Genomic DNA, 21,906 nt, shown 5'->3' with positions numbered 1-21,906 from the left:
GTTAATGTCCACACTTGGCTACCTGAAGTCTCTTGTGCCCTCAAACTCTCCTCCCTGCTCCAACAACAAGTCTAGATAAATATTGTAAACAGCAAATCACAGCAGTGAGCCTCTGTGTGTGTGTGTGCGTGCATGTGTGTGTGTGTGTGTGTGTGTACCTGCTTCCTTTGCCAAATGGGCCTTGTATTGATATATCCTCCCTCTAGTCATAAAAAGGGCTAAAACACCATTAATACTCCACGGCTACATCAGCTACATCAATCACGTCAACCTTGCGTTCTGCAGCGTTTTTATAGCACGGCTGAGCGAAGGCCTCTAGGAACCATGGGAAATATAAACGGCTGTGTTTTGACAGGGTGATGAGGTGTAGCTGAGTGTTGTACGTCAGCCACACAAGCTGCACAAAGATCTGCAGCTCTGATGGACTCGGGGACGCTCAGGGGTCCAACACGTCTTCTCTCACAGACGCCGCTCATCTCCATCCTCCTGAATGGTCGTTTCTACTCGTGTTTCAGGCTCAAAATCACCTCATGTTTCAATATAATGGAGAACATGACAGAGCGGACTGAGCATTCACTCACTGTTGAAAACACATTAATATATTATATGTACAGCACATTTGTAAAACACTTAAAAGGTGCCGAGAAGTTTTCACGCTGTCGTCGTCCTCGGGCCACCGACTCCTCCAGGGCTGAATGTGATTGTCTGTTGTGTCTGTTGAGTGGACGGTGGGGGTCCGAGAGCCCCATCCCACTCCTGTCAGTCAGTCAGTCAGCCTCTGACCTCCCACCCGCCCCCCAACACCTCCGTCTGTCCGTCCATCTGTCCGTCCGTCTGTCCATCTGTCCGTCCGTCTGTCCCACCTGAACCCGTCACTCAAAGCGCTCGTAGTTCCTGGTCTGTCGGACCCGTGGGACCATGTCCAGCAGCAGCCTGCACAGGACGAGGTGGAATATTTAGATTTGAGGAAAAAACTACAAATCCCACTCTGACTTACTGACACCTTTAAAGGAGACATATTATGCCCCCTTTACACAAAATAGTTCCCAGTGTCTTAAAGACGTATCTCTAACATGCTTTGGTCAAAATACCCCAAGGATTAAACATCACAGCTCTTTTCATCCTCTCAAAACAGCCAAATTCAAAACCTAGTTACATCACTGGAAGACAACCAAGGGAACAGCTCGTAAAACCACTTCAACCTAGGGAGCCTGAAAATTACAGATTTTTTTCTAAATTCTCACATTTTGGGGGCCAGAAGATATATGTTCCCTTTAAGGTTTTAGCTCAAGGCCAATAAATAAATGTAAAATTCACACTGAAATTAAAAGCTTAGACTGAGAGAAAAGTTTAGTTTTAGTTTTTCTACTTTTAATCTATATGTATATGCAGGGTTTTCTTTCTCAAAACGGAATTAAATAAAGTGCATAGTTGGGTTCAGGCTTCCTCACAAGATAATTAGTTACTGAGCATAATTTAGTCTTAACAGGAGTTAATGGAGCAAGAACAAGAGTTCCACACAGACTTGGCTGGATGTTCTGTTATAAATAAACACATCAGGTGTCGACACAGAACTTTATGGTTCAACACACAAAAATAAATTAATCCTCGCTGAAACTAATTGGCTTTAATCTTTGTAACGATACATAATAATAAAACGTTTGGAGGCAACAGATAAAACTTGAAAACTTTCCTCCACAAACTGCACATGAGGAACTCACTTGACTCCGTAGGCGAAGATGATGAGGCCAATGAGGACGCCTATTGTCCCGTCCAGGTACCACACCTTGGGCTCGTGCTTGAACACTTCGGCACTGATGAGGATGGAGAAGCCCATGATTCCTCCGACCAGCGAGTTGAATCCTGGGAGGAGAAAAAAAAAAACGCTTGATGTAAGAAAAGTCAGCTGAGCAGCGGGTTTTTGGAGGCTCGGTGCTGGAATTCAGCGCTCGCCGTGTTCAGGCTTCCCTCGGACACACGCTAAGAGTCCAGAGGACGTGTGATATTGACTGCTGGGTTATGCACTGCTACACAAAGATTCCTGCTGAGCCTGAGAGGTCGTCTTCTGGCCGATGAATCACATTTGTGACGACCGGGACACGATCGTCTGAGGCCGCGGTGATATCATGAATGAGACGTGATGTAATACAGATAATGTGTCACAGAGGAAGTTGCATGTAAACGCTGTTAAATCTGTGTGAGAGGAGCAGAGATACAAAAGCAGTGGAGATGTTGGTGTGTGTGTGTGCATGTGTTGACCTACCATCGGTGATGAGGGCTCGGCTTGTGAGCACCTTCCCAAGCATGAACTTGATCACAGCCAGGATGATACACACCAAACCACTGACGATGGACACGCTGAAGAGGAAGTCGTCCTGAGAGGAAACACACACAGAGACAGTGAGATAATAATAATAATGATAATAATAAATCTGTGTGTGGCAATATTAGTCTTTAATATAGAGACATTTATTACATTTCTGTCTGTGTCTCCTCACGGCTCCATGTGAATAACGTTCTTTATTAATCTGAGGTTCAGTATGCTCTGTCTCTTTTGTCTTTGAAGAACCTGAAGATAACCTGTTGTTGTTATACCTGTTGTGATGTGGACAGGAAGCAACAGCAGCTAAATCCTTAAAGCAGAAGTAAGTGGTCCGGTCGTTTTCGCTAATGCTGCGTTCCAGGCAGGCTTTTGAAATCGTAAATTACAGCTTCAAGTCACAACTTACGACTTTGTAGCGTTCCAGGCAACCCACTCGTGTTTTTCCGACCTGTTTTATCGGTGAAAGTCACTATAACGGCCACTCGTAACTTCTGACCCGTGAACTCGTACCAGATCGAAGTGGTACCACTTCACGGTCGGAAAAATACGAGTTTCCTTGAACGCACCATAACAGTCCTCGTCCCTACGTCGCCACATTCACGGCGTTCCTTGGCTGCACACACAGCCCTGCATGCCGTTCTCTCTCCTCATTGGATAAAAACTGTAGGATACGATAAATGTTTTCTCCTCGGCTCAGAGCAGAGCAGAGGGACTGACAGACCCGTGTTTCAGACCAAACACTCTATGTAAGTGATTGCTGTCGGAAGATATAACTATTTAAGACTTATATTAACACAAATATATCACTTACTTCTGCTTTAAATACGAAAGCGCACAGAGGAGGGATGGAGGCGGAGACGGACAGACGAGAGAAAGAGAAAGAGAAAGAGAAAGAGAAAGAGAAGGAGAAGGAGAGCTGCAGAGCACTCGGTGCCTCTGCGGCAGCATTAATATTGCACTATGGCCTTGGAGCCATGAAAAGCTAATTTGGCGAAACTCACAGACATCAAAGAGCAGATGGAGAGAAAACCTCAGACCTGTGACTCAGCTGTGGAGATAACATCCACAAAATACTGAACACATTCCTTTAGCAACAAAGACAAATGAGGCATTAGAGCCCAGACAGACTGGGTAGGTTTCATAATTCACCGTCACAGCATCATGGATCTGGGAGCGATCACATGACACGTCCACTGGGATGTAAGTTATAGCCAGAGTTCAGGCAGGAGTCCAGGATGTGCCTCCTTCAGCTATAAATCAGTTCAGATCGCTGCATCATGTGAGATACAAGACAGGAAAACACTTAACAGAAGCAATGCATGTAAAACAGTGTCTGTATTTGTATTTCAGTATCATTCGGAGCAGTGTTTTGAATAAGCTCTGCTCATTGTTATTGATTTCATTCTGTGCTGTGCAGTAGTTTTGTGCCTTGTATCTCAGATCATTTTGGATTGATTTGCTCTCCCTCGATTTGTGTTGTTTGTTTGTCTTCCAGTGCAAACTCAATGTTTCCTGCAGCAGCTGCAGCAGGTTTAACTTTATTTACACCCACAGAGACGACAAAGCAAACTATAAGAAAAAGAAAAGAAAAGAAAAGATGGACATCACACCCTTCAAAACTCACTAATCTGATTAGATGAAGCATATTTCACTTCGTCTTCTCTTATTTATTTAGTTCTACTTTCTAGACGCTCCAGTGATGGATGCTGGATGACTCACTGAGACTCTCAGTCTGTTATCATGGGGAAATCCTCTCAGTGATCAATATTCAGACTGGGTGGGTTGACATTTTGGCCCGTGGGAGAGGGAGATGCACACACACACACACACACACACACACACAAACATGACACACTCAGAGATCGGGCTCATGACAAACAGACCCTGCCCTGAATGTGAACACTGTGCTTGACATTTACATTTGACAACCAGGTCCCGCTGCAGAATATAAAGATGGTTTTAGAGGAGGAGTTAGGAAACATATCATCATCTATAATTACCTGGATGTGAAGGAGCCGGACTGGGACCGAGGGAGCAGAGGGAAATGAATGTTCAATGGGTTGTTTTTTTAAGAGTAATAAAGGATCAAAGTGAAATGCAACAGGTGCAACAGGTGTTATCTAGACTGATTGTTCAGGTCAAGTGGTACAAATATGTTTCACTGATTAATAATGTGTGAGGCAGAAAACAAAACCCAAAGGCATTTTGGGAAACACAATTAATCTTGTCGAGTTGAAAACTAAATGAGGAAACTGATACTATCGAACATAAAGTCAGAGTAGAAGCAGCAGGAGACTGTTAAAAAGGGAAATAAACCCAGGCAAACAAAATAAAACAGACCATTTTGAAGGGATAAAAGGGATAGATTCAAGATTCTTAACTGAAATAAGAAGAATAAAAAAAACATGTTGACGTTATTTTCTTTTCAAAATAAGACTTTGCATAAGATGATTAAAGAAGTGAAATTAGCTTCCAGGTTGATGATTGTGTATTTAAAATCTTTCCCGGTGTCCTTTGAGTGGCGTTCAGGGGCCTAAGGGATGTGAGGTGAGGTTTTCTCACTGCAGCCCCTCAAAATGAAATTAGACTAAAAAAAAAGAAACCCACTGGGAGTGAAACGTTTTTCACAAACCAATTGTTGAAAATGCCTGTATGAATAGCGAAGGTGTCGTTTTAGATATTAACTGACATTAATTGGGCTCAGAGGATTAAGCAGAGCAGGAACAGTCAGGTGTCGAAACCCAAACATCCTCCTCCACATGTTTCCTCCCCCCTCCCTCCCTCCCTGCCCCACCGCTGCATACCGAAGCAGCTTCTCACCTTATTAACATTTCATAGCGAGCAGGAAAGAGAGAGACGTGGTTGGAAACACTTCTTATTTCAAACATGGGCAGGCTGAGGAAGACCGTGAGCCACACGCCATATATATATATACGTATATACAGCGTGGAAAATAAATATTGAACGCGTCAACATTTTTCTCAGAAAATATATTCCTAATAGAGCTATTGACATGAATTTTTCACCAGATGTTGGCAACAACCCAAGTAATGCACACATACAAAGAAATCCAAACATTTAAGTATGTCCACAAATTAAGTAATGTGTAATAAAGTGAAATGACACAGAGAATAAGTATTGAACACATGAAGAAAAGGAGGTGCAGAAAGGTTTGGGAAGCCCAGAAAGCAGCTGGAGTCTGTCAGTATTTAGAGAGTCATCCTGTCCCTTATCAGTGCAAAGTCATATCAGCTGCTTTAGTCCAAACTGACGCCTACAAAAAGGTTTCTCATCACCAAGGTGTCACACAAGAGGCGTCTCATGACGGGGGAAAGCAAAGAGCTTCACCAGACCTTCAGAAACTTATTTTGCAGAACATACTGAAACTAAGAAGAGTTGTCCAAGAGCCAAGGATCACTGATAGAGAGCTTTAGACAGACCTGCAATTAGCAGGTACAGGTATAAAACAACAACAATGAGTAATGCATTTAACCGCCATGGCCTCTATGCTGCTCACCATGCAAGACTATTGATGCGTTCAAGACTTACTTTCCCCGCTGTATATACTGTATATATATCTCCAACCATGATGCACCACGAAGCAGCCTGTGTGACAGCAGAGCAGCAGGTCGGCTCCCAACAACACAATCTGTCTGCATCGCTGATCCCACATTCTGCCTTTGTTTACGCCTTGGTGCTTCGCTGCTGTCTGTCTGTCTGTCTGTCTGTCTGTCTGTCTGTCTGTCTGTCTGTCTGTCTGTCTGTCTGTCTGTCTGTCTGTCTGTCTGTCCGTCCCGGCTCCTCCTGCCTCGCTGCAGCCATACATGAAGAGATGGAAAACTCAGTTGGGCCAATAAATCAATAAAGGATCTGAAAACTAATTGAATTTGGAGCCTGAGAGAGTTACAGAAGAAGCTGAAACGTGCATCTCTCAACATATTAGACCTCTGTTTCTGCTGCTCATCCCAGAATATCAACAATATGATCAAAGTGCGTCCAGCTACGTAGATGAGTTTAGTTTAATTTAGTTTCCATGTCTTTTAGGTCTGATGCTGTGTGTTCTTGTTTTGCAGAGGAATGTCATAGATCTCAGGTGTGAAGGCTCAGGAGCTTCACACTCCCTGAAATAGCTCTATCACCCGGTTGCTTGGCAATAGTCGTCTCTGTACAAGGATGTGAACGTGATGGTGATGGCAACGACTGAACACTGGAGCGTGATGCTTTGGTTTACAACTATATTGTTGCTGCTGAGGTCTGTGTCGGATTGTCTACTCACAAATCCTCCCTCGCTCTCCCTCTCTCATCCAGTGGCCGATCAGATCTCAACCAGCCAGTCATTAAAATCTCATCTCCTCTGCTCTCAGCTCAGTGTGTGTTGCTGCAGCCCTCATCTATGCAAACACACCCCCAGGATGTGGAGCTGTAGCTGCCATGACGCCATACGAATGATGAAATCTGGACTGGACAAGATGTCATCAAGAAAACTCCAGGTCTCCTCCTGTTATGATCCATATTTTTGCAAGAACCCTGAAAAATGAAATCTTCCACTTCCACCTCAACATCAGATTTACTTTTACAAGATTTGAATCCTGTAGATAAGTTGTCAAATTCACGCTCCAGAAAACAGGTGGCTCAGTTTATCCCTCATGACTCTGGACTGAAACTAAGTGAAACCTCTTGACCTACAGTATTCAACACAAGTCATGCTTCCTAACTTAAATATCGAACTTTCTCAACTTTAAATCAAATTAAAACCAAATCATCTAGACTTGATTTTTCTATTTCTTTTGCTTGGAGACTCCACGCTGAAGCTGAAACCCTCCATCTGTCCAGTCACAGCTCTGCAGGCTTGCAGCCCCTCTCCTCCTTACTGCTTGGACCCGAACCACCAACTCTTCAGTGAGTGAGTGAGCAGCAGAAAAGCAGAAACTACATCGCCTCATGAGATCCGCCGCCAGCTCAAACTGTTAGCCGGGGACAGAATCTGCTTCTTGCAAAAAAAACTGCACGCTGTTTGTCTTTGGATGTTAAGATATTATTAGATGTGGGCACAAACTCAGCAGCTTTTTTTAGGCTCCAAGTGAAATCCTCGTCTCTGGCAGACCGGTGCTGAACAAAATGGTCGCTACTATCTGGCCAAGCTTTAAAAACAGCTGCAAATTCCTCCAAAAAATCTGATTATGCACCAAATTTTGGCTTCGATTGTGCAGCCTGAGGTCAGAGAGATGGACAGACCTGTTAAGTGACTGCTCAGCTGACAGTAATACGGCTATCAGAGCACTACAGTGTCTGAATATTAATGTGTTTAGGGTTTTTTTTTCTAGCGTCGAGTGTTAAATGGATAGAATAATCTGTCCCATATGGTGGATGCTTTAATCCAAATCTCCTCCATCTCCAATTTGAGTCAAACTCCTGACCCCTGCACCACGAGCAGAGCCATCTCCTGCACACTGTCGTTTATACTGTACTCTGTCACGCAGGGAAATAACACGTGTTGGTCAACTAATCCAGTCTCATCCCGTCTTTTGTTGTGTAACAAACACAAATCAACCAATACAAGCTTTGTGATAGCGTTAGTGTGTCAGTGCTCAGTGAACTTACCACTTCAGGTAGCAGCTTGGTGGCCAGGTCATGGATGGCTTTACCCATGATGCACAGGGAGGACAGGATGAAGACCACGCCGAGGACGATGCAGGCTCTGCAGAGGGGAAGAAAAGGAGAAAACTGTGATGAGAGAATGAAAAACTCCTAGAGGCAAAAGTTTCTTCTGTATTTAGGTTTTCACTCTCCAGACATTTGGATTTGAAACTGAGCAAAGCCTGATGCAACTCTCGACCTTGGCGCTGGAAAAACCTGGATCAATACCCAAGAAGTGGTGAGAGTGGTGCACAGCTGCTACCTGCAGCGCTGACGGAGCCTCGGTTTGTAGAAATAAAATCCCCCAGCAGAATCCAAAAACCACCTCGGCAACGCTCAAGTATCTACCAACCAAACTCTGTTAGAAAACCTGTGTTTTATACTTAACTGTGCAATAGCTCAGCTGGACTTCATGTGCTAGTGCTACTAATTAGCATGCAAATAGATCAACAGGGTAAATATTCATCACACCTACTAAGCGTCAGTGTCTTTTAACCACAGTCCTGCTGTACTGCTTTACATTTTGCCACATTTGCCTTTTTTTTTTTTACAATATACAGTATGTATTGTTTTCGACACAGAAAATATACAGTCACACGGACAGGAACATTGTGAACATCCCTCCTCCACACATTGAGGGAAAGAAAGAAAAACAAAAAACAAACAAAACAAAAGAAAAAAGTAGAAATGAAAACAAAATAAAACACAAAATCCTGTTTATTGATAAGAGGCATGCCAGTTTCCACAAGTGCTGCCAATCAAATTTACTGATTGATTTCAGTCTGATCACTTTCCAGGAGCTGCATAAAGGTGTCCCATATTTCTCTGAACTTATTTAGTTTCCCTTCAGCAACTTAAGTTAACTTCTCCAGTGCCAAGCACGACGCCATTTCCCGTAACCACATTTCAGGTGTAGGGCCGTCCATACTTTTCCACTTCAATGCAATCGCTCTCTGAGCCTGAAACAGGGACGGATCAATCATGGGTGAAGTTTTTGCAGAGCTTCAAGTACGATCTTCTTTCCAGATTGATCCTAAAACACCTTTAGCCAGTTAACAAAGTCTGGAGGGAGACACACAACAACTGGAGCATATGCCTCTGGTCACGCACGGCTACCACAGTGTGTGTGTGTGTGTGTGTGTGTTCAAGTCTGAAGCCTTCACACTCTGCATCCTGGGCTTTGACCGGACGAGGTAACCAAGGCAACATCCAACATGACTCTGGGCAATCCACAGCGGGACACACACACAGGAACACACACACGTACACCAGGAGGATGACATCATCGATAGCTTTACAAACAGCACACCTTTCTAAACCAGCCACAGGGAAGTGAATGAAGGTGTTTTTGTTTTGTAAAGCTCCACGTCCTGATGTGCAGACCACCACACCGCCTAATTTGTCTTGTTGTGATATCCGGGGCTTGTTACCTTGGCAACTAGTCTGTACCTGGGCATGACTACTCACCCAAATCTTCTCTATCAAAGATGCAAAATAAAAACTGCTGGAGGAGAAACAAAGACACAAGGCTCCAGTTACAGTGTGTGTGTGTACATATACTGTATGTCTTGTTGAGTGCATGAAAAACTGTGTGTGGGTGTTAAAGGTGTGTGATACTGTATGATTCTGCGAGTGTGTGTGTGTGTGTGTGTGTGTGTGTGTGTGTGTGTGTAAGCTTGGTCTCTTGGTGAAGCCAATTACTGGGGAAGCAGCTTCCTGAACTCGGTCCAAATTCTCCAATTAGCCGATGAAGTGACAAAATGCAAACTGCTGTCAAGTGGATTAGTGTAAATATTTAATACTCATTTGTGTCGTATCAGAATCAGCAACACAGCTCATGTTTTTGTTTTAGTTTTAAAGGAAATGCTACTTCCTGGTATGTTATCGTCAGATATTTGCATTAAACCTTTTTTTTTTAATGAATCCTTGTCTTTTTTTTCTGTGTGACTGTCTCATCTCCAGAGGACGACGTGCTCTCATCTGTCGACTCTGCTGCAATTAGCAGTCGCTCCTCTGAGACCGCCACACATTTTCCACTCCTGAATGTGTGAATGTGTGTATGAAGCTACCAGATGCTGTAGTAAGGGGCCAAGACACTGAGAATATTCATTCACCTCAGGAACAGATGTTTTTGGTTTGGTGGAATTATTTTATAGATCGACCCGTTGGTGTTGTGTGAATAAAAACGTCACGTGACTTCAGTTGTCGTTTCTTTACGTCTTTGTACACTAGTACAGACCAGCAGAAATCAAGAGACGACGAGTTAGATTCAAGCTTCTTTTCTTTCTTTCTTTCAGTCGCCTGAGTCCTGCCAGCTCCCTGAACACACACACACACACACACACACACACACACTGTTCTCAGCCAGGTAGAGATAAGACGTTGAGGCGCTCGTTTGTGATCGGTCCCAGTGGGCCAAGGCTGACAGAGCTGAAGAGACAGACTGTTTGACACACTCCTTTGCAGGACAAAGCAGACCACACACACACAGACACAGACACACACTCACAGACTGTGTGGACACTGAAATTGATTTCATCTCCTCATCCTGTGGGCGGGCCAGCACAAAAGCTCAAACAGATGCAGGGTGTCTGCAGATAATCTTCCAACATCATTTTAAGACTAAAAAAGCACAAAACATCACAACAACACCACAGCTGCCTGAAGACTGATTTGGAAAATCCCAAAAAGTAATTAGTCATCATTATAAATACTACAGTAGACGATAACATTTCATAATAACATACAAGATTGACTCACTGCATTCATCATTATCTATTTACATGATCGTATCTGTTTGATTTGAGGTGTTGATCCATTATTAGAGGATATATTTGTGGTTTTAATAACAAAAAGAATCATCTGTAGTGTAGTTTTACATGTCCAGACCACAGTAGATCTGGGTGGATGTGGTTTAACTGTACTTACATGTATTCGCGGTGTGCAGAGTGAACAGCGGCGGCGTTGCTGTACCGCCACAGCACAATGACAGAGGAGAGCACATCCAGCATAGCATCGAACTGCAGAGAGAACAGTCAGACATGTTACACACTCTCTCTCTCCATCCCTGCAGCACACACACACACAGTGTTCTCCAGCAGCGTAGCTTTAGTGAAGTGCAGGCTTTACAGGTGACTTACAGCGAATCCAAAAGCTGAGGCGCTGTGACGCATGATGGAAACAGCTGGAGAGAAAAACAGAGAGAAGGAGAGAAGTGTGACTTTAGATAAGCAGGTAACAAACAGATGCAACATGTTTCTGCAGTGAGGAAAGAAATGCTTTCACTGTTTACATCTGAAAAGATGAGAGAGAAACCCTGCCTGATGGTATCGGAGGATCTATCCCATTGCTGGTGCACTGTGTCTCTGTGGGTTCATTCTGTATGTTACATGTACTTCCTATTATGCAGCTATTATTGAGCACACCCTCTACATGTGTTACACCCCCATTAGCAGACATGAAAACACCAAGATGAGCTGATAAAAGCAGGTTGAAGATGAAGTGTCCGTCATTCAAACTCCATGTTTTACTGCAGGACAGCGGCTGGGTCCTTCTGTTTACTGCAGTGAGATGAGCTGATCATCACTGAGGTCCGGCGGCGCTGTCTGCTTCTCTATTTTTCCAATTAGTTTTGTGTAGAAATGAAAGGGAGCTGCGTTGGATGTGTTGAAAACAAACACTGAGCCGCAGCACCAGCACCAGGTGTAATCATTGACATACAAGCACACACACACACACACCTGCAATGAGGGGAGAGGGAGGAAGAGACAAAAGAGAAAGAGAGACAGAGAGACAGAGATGCAGATAGATAGAGGGGAGGAATCCTCTCCTCTCCTCCCAGGTTTATTTTTAGCCAAACCCACTGGGGGCCAGCAACTTGCCTCAGCCCTGCATGCAGGAAACACAGCATCGTGTGGTATCTCTCCCCGTGTTTCTCCTTTACTCCTCGGTTGCTCTCTGCTGCACAACAACTCATTTCTTCGTCCTTTCATCTCCCTTTCCCCTCTCTGTACCCCCTTTCTCTCTCCTCCACCACATCCCCTGCCCTCCTTCCTCCTCATCCTCTCTTTTCCCCCCTTTATTGTTTCACCTCCATTCAGTTGCTCTCTGCAGGCTGAAGGCACAAGCATCATCATCCGCTCCCCTGCCTTTGCCCTGACCAAAAGAAAAAAATAAATAAATGAATAAAACAAAAACAAGAACAAGAACAGGAGACGAGTGCTGCCTTCACAGTCGCACATTGCAAATACTTAAGCACACACGAACTTGCCTTGAATACAAATGAGTGTGATAGCAGAGATCTGCAGAGAGGCAGCATGGAAACAGTGACAGCAGCTGATTCTAAAAATGATCCGAAAAACAACTTTTGGTCAGGAAATACAACACAAAGGCAAACACACAACAGGTTCCTTTTAGATGCTGACGCACAAAGCTCTGCTGTGCTTTATTTTGAAAATGAAACAACATGAAAACCTGTTTTTACTATTATTTTCTCTTGAGGTCATCATCAGTATCATATTAAATATATCAAAATAACAAAGGAAACCCCTGATTTCATCTTGAATCCTGCACAGCATCATCCCAACAAGCCTAGCCTCACGACTGTCAATCATATACTAGTTTCATTTTTGTGGTTCACACATTAAAGGTTTTAAATAATTAAACAATATTTTAACCAGAGTGTGTTGTGAAAAAAGAAATCTGTGGCAAACGCTCCAAACCATGTTGCACTGTTGAATAACAGAGACCGTTCAATTCATTTCATCTGTTCTTGGTGTTTTGTTTTTTCCCAGTTTCTGTATATGCAGTTTTTAGTTTTTATGTTTATGATGTAATATTTACTTCAGTGGATGGCAGGAAGAGCAGCTAGCTGCCACTCCGCTGGTGGCTAATGTGGATCCAAATAAGCTAATTAAATAAACAGATAAAAAAAATGAATAAATTCTAAATCATTTGCGTCGCACCAAATCACAACCAGCGTCTCCCCCAAGGCGCTTTGTGAAGTTAAGATCTTAACAATATCACGGGGAGAAAAAGTGTGGTATTATGTCATTGTTGTAACCATGACAACAAAGATTCCATAACCTCCACAAACAAACAAGTCATTAAAAGCAAACCGCATAACCTTGAAGAACCTTTTTACAATGCAAACAATGCAAAACTACTTCAAGATTCAAGTTCAAGTTAAACTTGAGCATCATCCTACACATATACTGTACGTCACATAGTACACACTGTACTGCGTGTAGCATGTGTAATGACACAGATCGGTGATGTGCTGCCTGGTTAACCTGTTCTTCCAACGGCCCGGGTGGAGAGATAACCCTGCGTTCTTGGGAAGTGGGAACAGACTTATGTTACAAACTTATGCAAACATAAGCTGTCAGCTGTTCAAATGATAGTGAAGACACAGGGAGGGACTGTGTGGACACAGTGTGACCTAACAAGGAGAAAGTAGCAGCCATGCCAGCCTTTGGTCTGTTGTATGCATGTGAAGGACTGAGGAGAGAATGAATGGAGGAGAAATAACAGTTTGCTTTCATTATTCTTTCAGTATTTAAAGATCTAGTCTGGGATTGGACCCCACAGATCTACTCTAGCCTACTGTCACCCAGGATTATACATCTACTTCTCCTCCTCCCTCTTACTCTTCCCTCTCTTCCTCTCATCCTCACTCCTTCATTAGGAGCAGAGAGAAGAAATCGTGTTCAAATGAATCTGCCGCGGTTCCACGGTCGTCAAAGCTGAGCCCAGCGATGGCTAATTGGCTCCCAGGGAAGCTGGGTGGATGTCAGCAGGGACGGAGCTGCGTGCACATACACACACACACACACACGTACAGTACATACATACATACATACTAACATACACACCCTCCCTGTCAAATCTGACAAGAGAAGCAGGAGAACAGAAGATAAAACACCGTTCAGAGCGTTCTGGTTTTTACAGCTGCATTATGCAGATCAGTGCAACACTCTGCTGTTGTTTTTTTTTCCAGTTGGTGGACTGACGGTGTTTGTCTCTGCTGTAGCAATGAATGCATACGCCGTGTTATTGACTTTATTTTCCTTCATTCAGCTCCCCCACTAATTATCAGCCAGGACAGGCATGTGGCCGAGTGTCGAGTGTGTGTCACAAAAGATATAAACAAATAAATGAAAAGAACAGAGTACAAACATTTGTAACTGGATCTCTCGCAGTGCGGTCTCAGCACTTTGTTTAATGTTTATACGCGGGAAGATTGTTCCTACAAGTTGTGTTAGGTACACAAAACTTTACAGATATGTCGTTGGGTTCACAATGAAAGCTGAGTAAAAAAATGGGTCTGAACTGTAACAACTGAGCAATAAGTACAAGTAAACTGTTGTTAAAACCTGGATATCAACTTATTTATGTCATTATTTATTTATATTTTTTATTCTTCTATCCATAAATCAGCTGCCTGGACCAAAAACATTAACTAAACTAAACTAAACTAAAGCCCATGAATGTGACAACTCAGATGTATTCACTCTTAAAGCTGCACCTGTCTGCCTGAAATGAAATTCTCACACGCACACAGATTCACATACAGTTTGTTTAAGTCGATGCAGGTGTTTGTGATGTTTGAATAATGCAAATGTTTTACAGGGTGCGTTACCCAGCAGCTATCTCTCAGTCATCATGTGGCGCTGACAGGGAACAGCAGCAGGTGGCGGTGGTGACTGGACCGACCCCCCGCTGCTCTACATCCACTGCAGTCGGCCAAGGATATACAGTCAAATAACTCCAACCAAGCATTGAGTGCATATAGATGGACATACTTTTCAGAAGGCCAACATTTCCATATTCAAAATGCTTTTTCTCTTTGGTCTTTTGAGATACTGAATTTTAGGTAAGCCATAATCATTACAATTAAAAGAAATTAAATAAATAAAGACATAAAATGTTTCATTCTGTGTGTAATGGATCTATAAAATGTATTAGTTTCACTTTTTGCATTGAATTACTGACATAAATAAACTTTTCCATGATATTCAAATTTATTGAGATGCGCCTCTAAATCCTTCACCATGGGACCGTCACTGACGTTTGAGCACATGAGTCACAGTATCTTCTTAAAAATAACTTCTTTTTTTCTTCTGAACTATCGCCACTTTGGTGAGGAATGTCACACTCAAAAAAAAAAGTGCAGTTTGCACAGCGGTGACGTACGGAGATGGTTGCATACAGAAAAAAAAAAACATTATTTAACAGTGGTCTTCTCAAAGCTAATCATATTCTGCAGCTCATGCCAAGAGTGTAGAAAACACTTTTCTATAATGTTGTTTCTTTAAACCTGGACTCTCCTCTATGTTGGTTCTTTCATGCATTTCCTCCTTTTTCTTAAAAATGTTTGTGTGACATGTAAAGAAAATAACAGCGAACAGCTTTTACTTGGACATCAGAGATGAACAGTTCATTAGTCCGTGACTGGCCTGTTGCTGGTGCAGCATCAAAGGCAAAGGCACCACCGTCTCCAATGCTTCAGTCAACTCTTTATAATTTTGTTCCCTAATGATGGACAGTGTGTTTTTTCTTTCTGTTTATTTAGCTTCCTTTGAAATTACAAATGTTTTCTTTGGTGTGACTAAAAGCTGTCACCTTTTTTTTGCACCTTATGAAAACAAAGCACCGAGACGTCAAACATTAATGTGATGCTCCTCTGCTTGTTAATATGACGATTCTCATGAGGCCTTTGCAAATTAAAAATATTCTTATTTACAGTGCGACTTGTTGCCTGGGACTACACTGCACACTACACATTCAGCACACATTAGCGTGTTTGCAAAGAGGCAGTGACGGTTTTACAGGGGGGGGGTTTAACAAGAGTTTAATGAGCGATCACGCAACTAGTGCGTTTGATTGTTTGCTTATAAATGTTAACTTTTATTACAGTGTCAATCAAATGGAAAAGCAAAGAGAAGGTGAGTCTGCAGTGCAGCGATTAATTCATGCTTCGGTGAACTGGGATAATGAATTCAAAACGGATTTGATGTCAATATCGACTGCATCGGGTGAACATTTTCATTATGATGACTTAATTTATCACACATAATAGCAAAACACTAGTTTCAGCTTACAGCCAATGTAACATTTATCCACACAGAGTTAAATAAAGTCGTATTATCATGCTGTTAATGCATGAATATGATCTTCAACACATTGTTCACACATTGATTGAGCCATTAAATTGTATTTGGGACTAAACTCCTTTCATATCACTCAAGTAACTCAATACGCACACGACAAAGAGGGAAGCAGTCAGACGGGCCTGACACGTCCGGCTGCTCGACCAGCGTTTCCTAATCAGAACAGGAAGTGGGCTTCGTGCCTGAAACAACATGGAGTAACTCAGGAAGAGGTTTTGATTTCCAAAACAAAAAATATCACTGCTCTTTAGCGTCTTTCCTCCAACAGAGAGACGCAACAAATCGAAGTCCAATTCTCATTCCATCCTCTGATACAACCCTGATTAATTATTGAACAACGGCATTTTCTTCATTGACTCTGTTACCTTCCCAGAGGACGCTCAAAATCGAAATACAACCATTACGTGTAAATGACGCTGAGCCAGTTTGACTCCCGAGTCAGATCACTGTATGCAGGCAGAATCACTGCGGCTGCACCGGCCTCATTCATCTCTTCCTCTCGCTCGTTTGTGCGGCTGATTTGAAAGCAGTGCCATGTTTCATTTATGAGTAAGAGCAGGCAGGATGTGACAGGAGAGGGGTCCGACTGCAGGGCTACAGTCAGAATGTCTAATGGAGACGCTGCATGAGAAAATGTTCAGTGGAGAGAAAATGGTCTATTTGTCTTTTCTGTGCAAAAAGAAAATGTAAAAGTCAAAGTCATGAAGGAGAATAAAATGCTATCACTGTCTCTGCACATCTGCAAACCAGTGTTGAGGTGATAAACTGCGCTGCAGCAGCTCTTCACTCGTGTGTCTGTCAGGCTCTGATCTGCATTTACTGCAGAGGGAAAGAAGAAGCATCAGTGGAAAATATCACAGTATGTGATGGTGAGTGATGTGTGAGACAAAACTGACACAGTCTTTGATCATCAACCATCAAAAGAATCGCGATTTCAAACGCCAAATGTTGAATTTTACACCATGTTTTTAAAACTATCTGACACGTTCGTCTCTGACTTTCTCCAAAACATCTGGAAGATTTTCTAAAATAGTCTTTTGAGAGTGAAAAACACAACCAAGTCTCTTATCCCACATTAGACTAAAAGAGAGAAACCTCTGACACAGAGAAATTAACCGGAAATAAAGTAATCATCTCTCCAATTCTCCATTTAAAAAACCGAGAATGAGTCACCATATCCATAGAGATATGAAAGGTCTCATCCTTGACATGTGGAGGTTCAACGAAAAGGAAAAACATCAACATGAGCGCTCAAGCTTGTTCTGCCTCGACAGAATCGGTTTGCGTATGACCAAATAATGTAAGATGTTATGACACACCCTTTTCTTTTTCTATTCTATTTTGTCTATTGGGCAAGCGCTAATGGGGATCCATAATAAAAGTCAAGTAAAGCTCAAATTGATTTAGTTTTCGTAACTGAGAGAAATCGTTATTTAAAGTTGGAGCTGTGGAGAGACGCAGGAAGGCAGCCAGGTATGAAGTGCTGCTCGTCCTTCATGCTGTCTTTCACTTTGAATCACACTGTTGGGTGTCACATCGACCAACAGGGGGTCACAGTATTTGACAAACCTAAAGGACAGTGCAGCAGCGCCAGCAGGCACCGGCATCTCTTACTGGTAAATGTAAAAAGCAACTCTTCCTGTGAGGCTGATCAAAGAGACAGAGAGAGAGTTACTCACTGAAAGCAGCGATGGCGAGGATGATGGTGACCAGTATGGACACCCAGGACACCCACAGGGCCTTCTTGCGGTAACTCTGAGCTTCGTGAGGCTTCAGACGCATGCTGCTCTCCAGAAGACCTGCAAGACCACAACACAGGGCACAGTGACCCATAGACCACAGGTATAACTCAAAGAGCAGCACTCAGACTGGCTGTGGTCACTTTCTCACTTCCTGCAACGTTACAAATGGAGACAAAATGGCATGAAGAGGAAGAGGACAGAAATTAAAACATGTTGCATACAACTGTGGGTTTGGGACTTTTACTTTTTTTTTTAACTCCCTTTCTTCACTTCCTGTTTGCAAACAATAACGATGATACAATTTTTTTTTTTGGGGGGGGCTTTTTGCGTTTTTATTGATAGCACACAGTAGAGATAGACAGGAAAGGGGAAGGCAGAGAGACAGGGAATGACATGCAGGAAAGGGCTGCCCGACGTGGGATTCGAACCGGGGCCGCCTGCAGTGAGGACTGTAGCCTCTACCCACTGCGCCACGCACCGCCCCAACGATGATACAATTTAATGAAAAGAAAAGTGTATTTGGAGTTCAGCCCTGTGTTTAACTGTCTGTTTTCTGTTTTTTATGGACCGTTTTTTTTTTTTTTAACATGCCTGGGGACTTGTGGTAACCACGGTAATGTCACAATGATGTCACAATGCCATGAACCTCAGGTTATTGCCTCAAGCAAATGCAAAAAAATGTTTCTGATTTGTGTAAAAGTGTCCACGAGGGGCCCAGACTGTCTGCTGGAGAGTCTCCTGGTGCACCACTAACACTGAGACCGACCGGGACCCTCAGGGTCTGTGGGTCAGTGGGAGTGGACACCGTGGCGCTGGGCCCAGTATTCTCCATCATGTCCACCATTTAGACCCCCACCCCCTTCAATGTGAAATGGGAAGGCCTGGGAAACTAAAATACTGAGCTGGATGATGTTGGATGATAATTCTCTCTGGGTTAAACACATCATATAAACATACTTACATAAACATACCGCATCTTGGTCAGAGCAGCTTCACTATACAACTCTGCTGTGAGTTCAAAGCAAATAATTAACTGTAGTTGTGATTATCAGCTGATCTAACATATTACTGCTTATCATTGAAAAGCTTGTCACCAGTAACAGATTAACAGCTGAACCAGAGGAATCTCCACACACTATGGTTTCTCTCTCTCTGCCTGCTGGTGTTGTTGAACATCTCTGCTCCCTGACTCTGAAAGTAGCATGTGACATTTGCACCAACAATAAACTCAGATCCATCACTGTTGTTATTGACCTTAATTTGTGTGGATACAGCTGGTTTAAGCAGGTATAGGCTGTCGTTTCCGTCTATCCTGGTGATTTGAGCTCATTCACACTAAATAACAAAAGCAGCAATGCTGCAGCAGTCCTTCAGATGTGTGCTGATGTCCCACTGTTTTCACTTCCATGACAAAGAGTCTGAAGGAGCTTGAATATGCTTGACAATAAAAATCCATTAAAATGAATATCCACTTGTATTTATGTCAGAGTTTGTTATGTTTTGTGGTCTGATTGATCTGAAACACTAACACAGCACCTGCCACTGTTCAAATGGCTGCCTGTGGCTTCCTCTCTCTCCCCCAAAGGCAACCCCACTAATTTATTCACTAAATCTGGAGTCGCAGCAGCACAGGAGTTCAGACAACATATGAGTCGAGCAGAATGCAGATCTGCCCACTCTATGTCTACTTATCTGTGTAAAGTATTTAACATATTGACCATATCAGCCATCATTAGTTACACCACCTTTCACAGGGTTAATTATAAGACATGAGACTGCAACATTTATCACTATAGGTGAATGGAGATAAGTGTAAACAGATTTGCAGCTATACAGTAAAATATGTGTCTGTCTGGTTCTCTCCATGGCATTACGCACAGACAGCGCGCACCCTGGACACCTAATCCTAAACTTTGAGGCTATCTTACACACACACACACACACACACACCGCCTACTGTACCTCGGTCATCTATGCTGTCTGTTATCTTCATCTCCTGGTCCATCTTGAAACCCTCTCCCTGACTTTCGGGGTTGAGCTGCTGCTGCTGTTGTTGCTGCTGTTGCTGCTGTTGCTGGGAGTCCGCCTGCTCGCACTGGCCGTTCGCCGCCTTGTTGGGGTCCACAACTACAGCCGGGTATGGGACGGCGGCGGTGGGGTTAGTTGGCTGTGTGCAGTCCGTCATCATCTTCTCGGCAGGCTGCGGTTCAAGTCAGGCACTCCAACAATTTCGCACCTGGGCGAGAAGTGCGGGCGGTGAGCTGGTGGGGAGAGACCGAGACGGAGCTGGAGGGAGGGAGGGAGGCTGGGAGGCTGCTCGCACGGCTGCAGGTCCAGTTGCGCCAAATTAGACACTGTAAGGTGGAATGAGACCGGAAATGAGGAGATGTGGACAGAAAAACAAACGCCAATCCGTCACCACTCCGTTTTACTCCACACCACATTTGCATTGATTAAAAAACAACAACATTTGCATTGATAAATACATGCTACCTAAACTTCAGATTACATTTTGAATTGCAAAGTATCAAGCACTAAAACCACAGTTGAACCAGTGACAGCCTTATAATACCGCTTAATAGATCAGTCGATAAATGAAACATTATCTTAAAGTTGTATACTCTATGTTTAACAGCTAATGTTTACCTGAAGTCCACAATAACCAAAGGGCTGCTGCTAAAATGAGTTGAACTTTTACTTTATCAAACAGAAACCGTGTTGTTTTCTCTTTCAATAATTAAGCCTACACAATTTTGCATCTAATATTATGAATACATTAACGTGGAGACTAACATACGACATTTGTGTTGCGCTAAAGTATTGGCTCTTTATTTTGAAGGTACTTACCGGAACTAGTATCTCTATGTGCTCACACCTGAAAATCGATGTTGCGCAAAGACTGGACGAGCAAAAAAGAAAAAGAAAAAAAAAATTCAACAGGCTGCAAGTCGCGATGTCGTGAATGCCACACCTGGTCTCTAATTAGGCCCACTAAACCCGGTGGTGGTTCACGTGAGCGAGGTCTCGTGCCAAGGTGCCAAGGCAGACGGTTGTTGTTAACTCACCTGTCTGTCACACATGTGCAAGGTGCTCAGGGTAAAACAGATGCAAACTACATATTCAATCTCTGTCAATGAAGCCGGTTGTTGTGCCTTAGACTTGTGATGCTTTCCACCCTTATTATGGCATGATTAGATGTAGTTATTTGAGTAGATTCTTACACAGCAGGAGATCCAAGTCTTTTATCTTAGTATTTGCTTCCCTCTGGTGGACACCACAGGAATGAAGCTCAAACACAAGATGCCTTGACACTCCTTGATTGTATTGTGTCAGTTTATGTTTTAAACCTTGACATCTTGACAAAAATAAATGTAAAAAAAAAAAATCTCAAATGAAATGAACTATTCATTAAAAAGAGAAATGAAAGCAATGCAGAATTCTGTTTAATTCTGTTTAATAAATGCATTAAAAATTCTCTTAACAATAACCATCACGCAGGACTGAGCCAAAGTCCACTTACGCCCTGTGGTGGAGAATCTGGATATTTCAACACTAACTGCCCCCCCCCCCTCTTGTGATAAACTTAAAATAAGACCAGGGGACATATAAAGTTCCTGTTGGCTTAAGTATTGATTATGTGCATCTAACAGATCAGAATGAACATCTTTGTTGGGGATGAAATCTTCTCTTTTTTCATTCTTTTTAATCATCTTCTTATTGTTTTTCTTTTGTTTCCAATCACTTTTATCCCCCATCATAATGTACCCTTACTCCCTTAGCTGGTTTAGTTCCCTTCCTACTTTTAGCACTGCCATGATTTTATTTAGTTCAAGAGTTCAAGTTCAAGAAGTTTATTTGTCACTCAGATGTACAAGTACATACATTGTGAAAAGCTTGAGTTGGGTGGATGCTCCACAATATGCATAATAAATAAAAAAGAGACAGCAAATAAATTACAATACTAAAACCTAAAAGGTTTAAAAGGATTAAAGGGAAGTTAAAAGAATCCAGACCAGTTTACAAGGCCACAGCA

General features: G+C 42.8%; 1 protein-coding gene across 1 annotated transcript; it reads right to left on the bottom strand.

The window, feature by feature from the left end:
* Positions 1 to 526: 526 nt before the first annotated feature.
* LOC146990663 (transmembrane protein 163a) lies at positions 527 to 20,231 on the bottom strand. Its single transcript, XM_085796894.1, has 8 exons — positions 19,836 to 20,231; positions 17,811 to 17,930; positions 11,101 to 11,144; positions 10,889 to 10,980; positions 7,925 to 8,021; positions 2,264 to 2,375; positions 1,722 to 1,863; positions 527 to 933 (listed from the first exon to the last, which is right to left on the bottom strand). Exons 1-8 carry the CDS (start codon positions 20,059 to 20,061, stop codon positions 873 to 875), a joined length of 894 nt encoding a protein of 297 aa, XP_085653020.1. The 5' UTR covers positions 20,062 to 20,231; the 3' UTR covers positions 527 to 872.
* Between the last annotated feature and the right edge of the window lie 1,675 nt (positions 20,232 to 21,906).

This window comes from Trachurus japonicus, chromosome 2 (assembly GCF_045865225.1).
Source record: "Trachurus japonicus isolate A0001 chromosome 2, Traja_1.0".
In the NCBI taxonomy this organism is placed as follows: Eukaryota; Metazoa; Chordata; class Actinopteri; order Carangiformes; family Carangidae; genus Trachurus; species Trachurus japonicus.
This window is presented reverse-complemented; position numbering and strand designations above follow the sequence as displayed.

Excerpts from the sequence above, each read along its gene's own strand:
- LOC146990663 (XM_085796894.1), bottom strand. The coding sequence starts at position 20,061 with ATGATGACGGACTGCACACAGCCAACTAACCCCACCGCCGCCGTCCCA. Across the intron at positions 17,931-19,835 it reads AGACAGCATAGATGACCGAG|GTCTTCTGGAGAGCAGCATG; the intron begins GTACAGTAGGCG and ends GTGGTCTTGCAG. Across the intron at positions 11,145-17,810 it reads CCTCGCCATCGCTGCTTTCA|CTGTTTCCATCATGCGTCAC; the intron begins GTGAGTAACTCT and ends TTTTCTCTCCAG.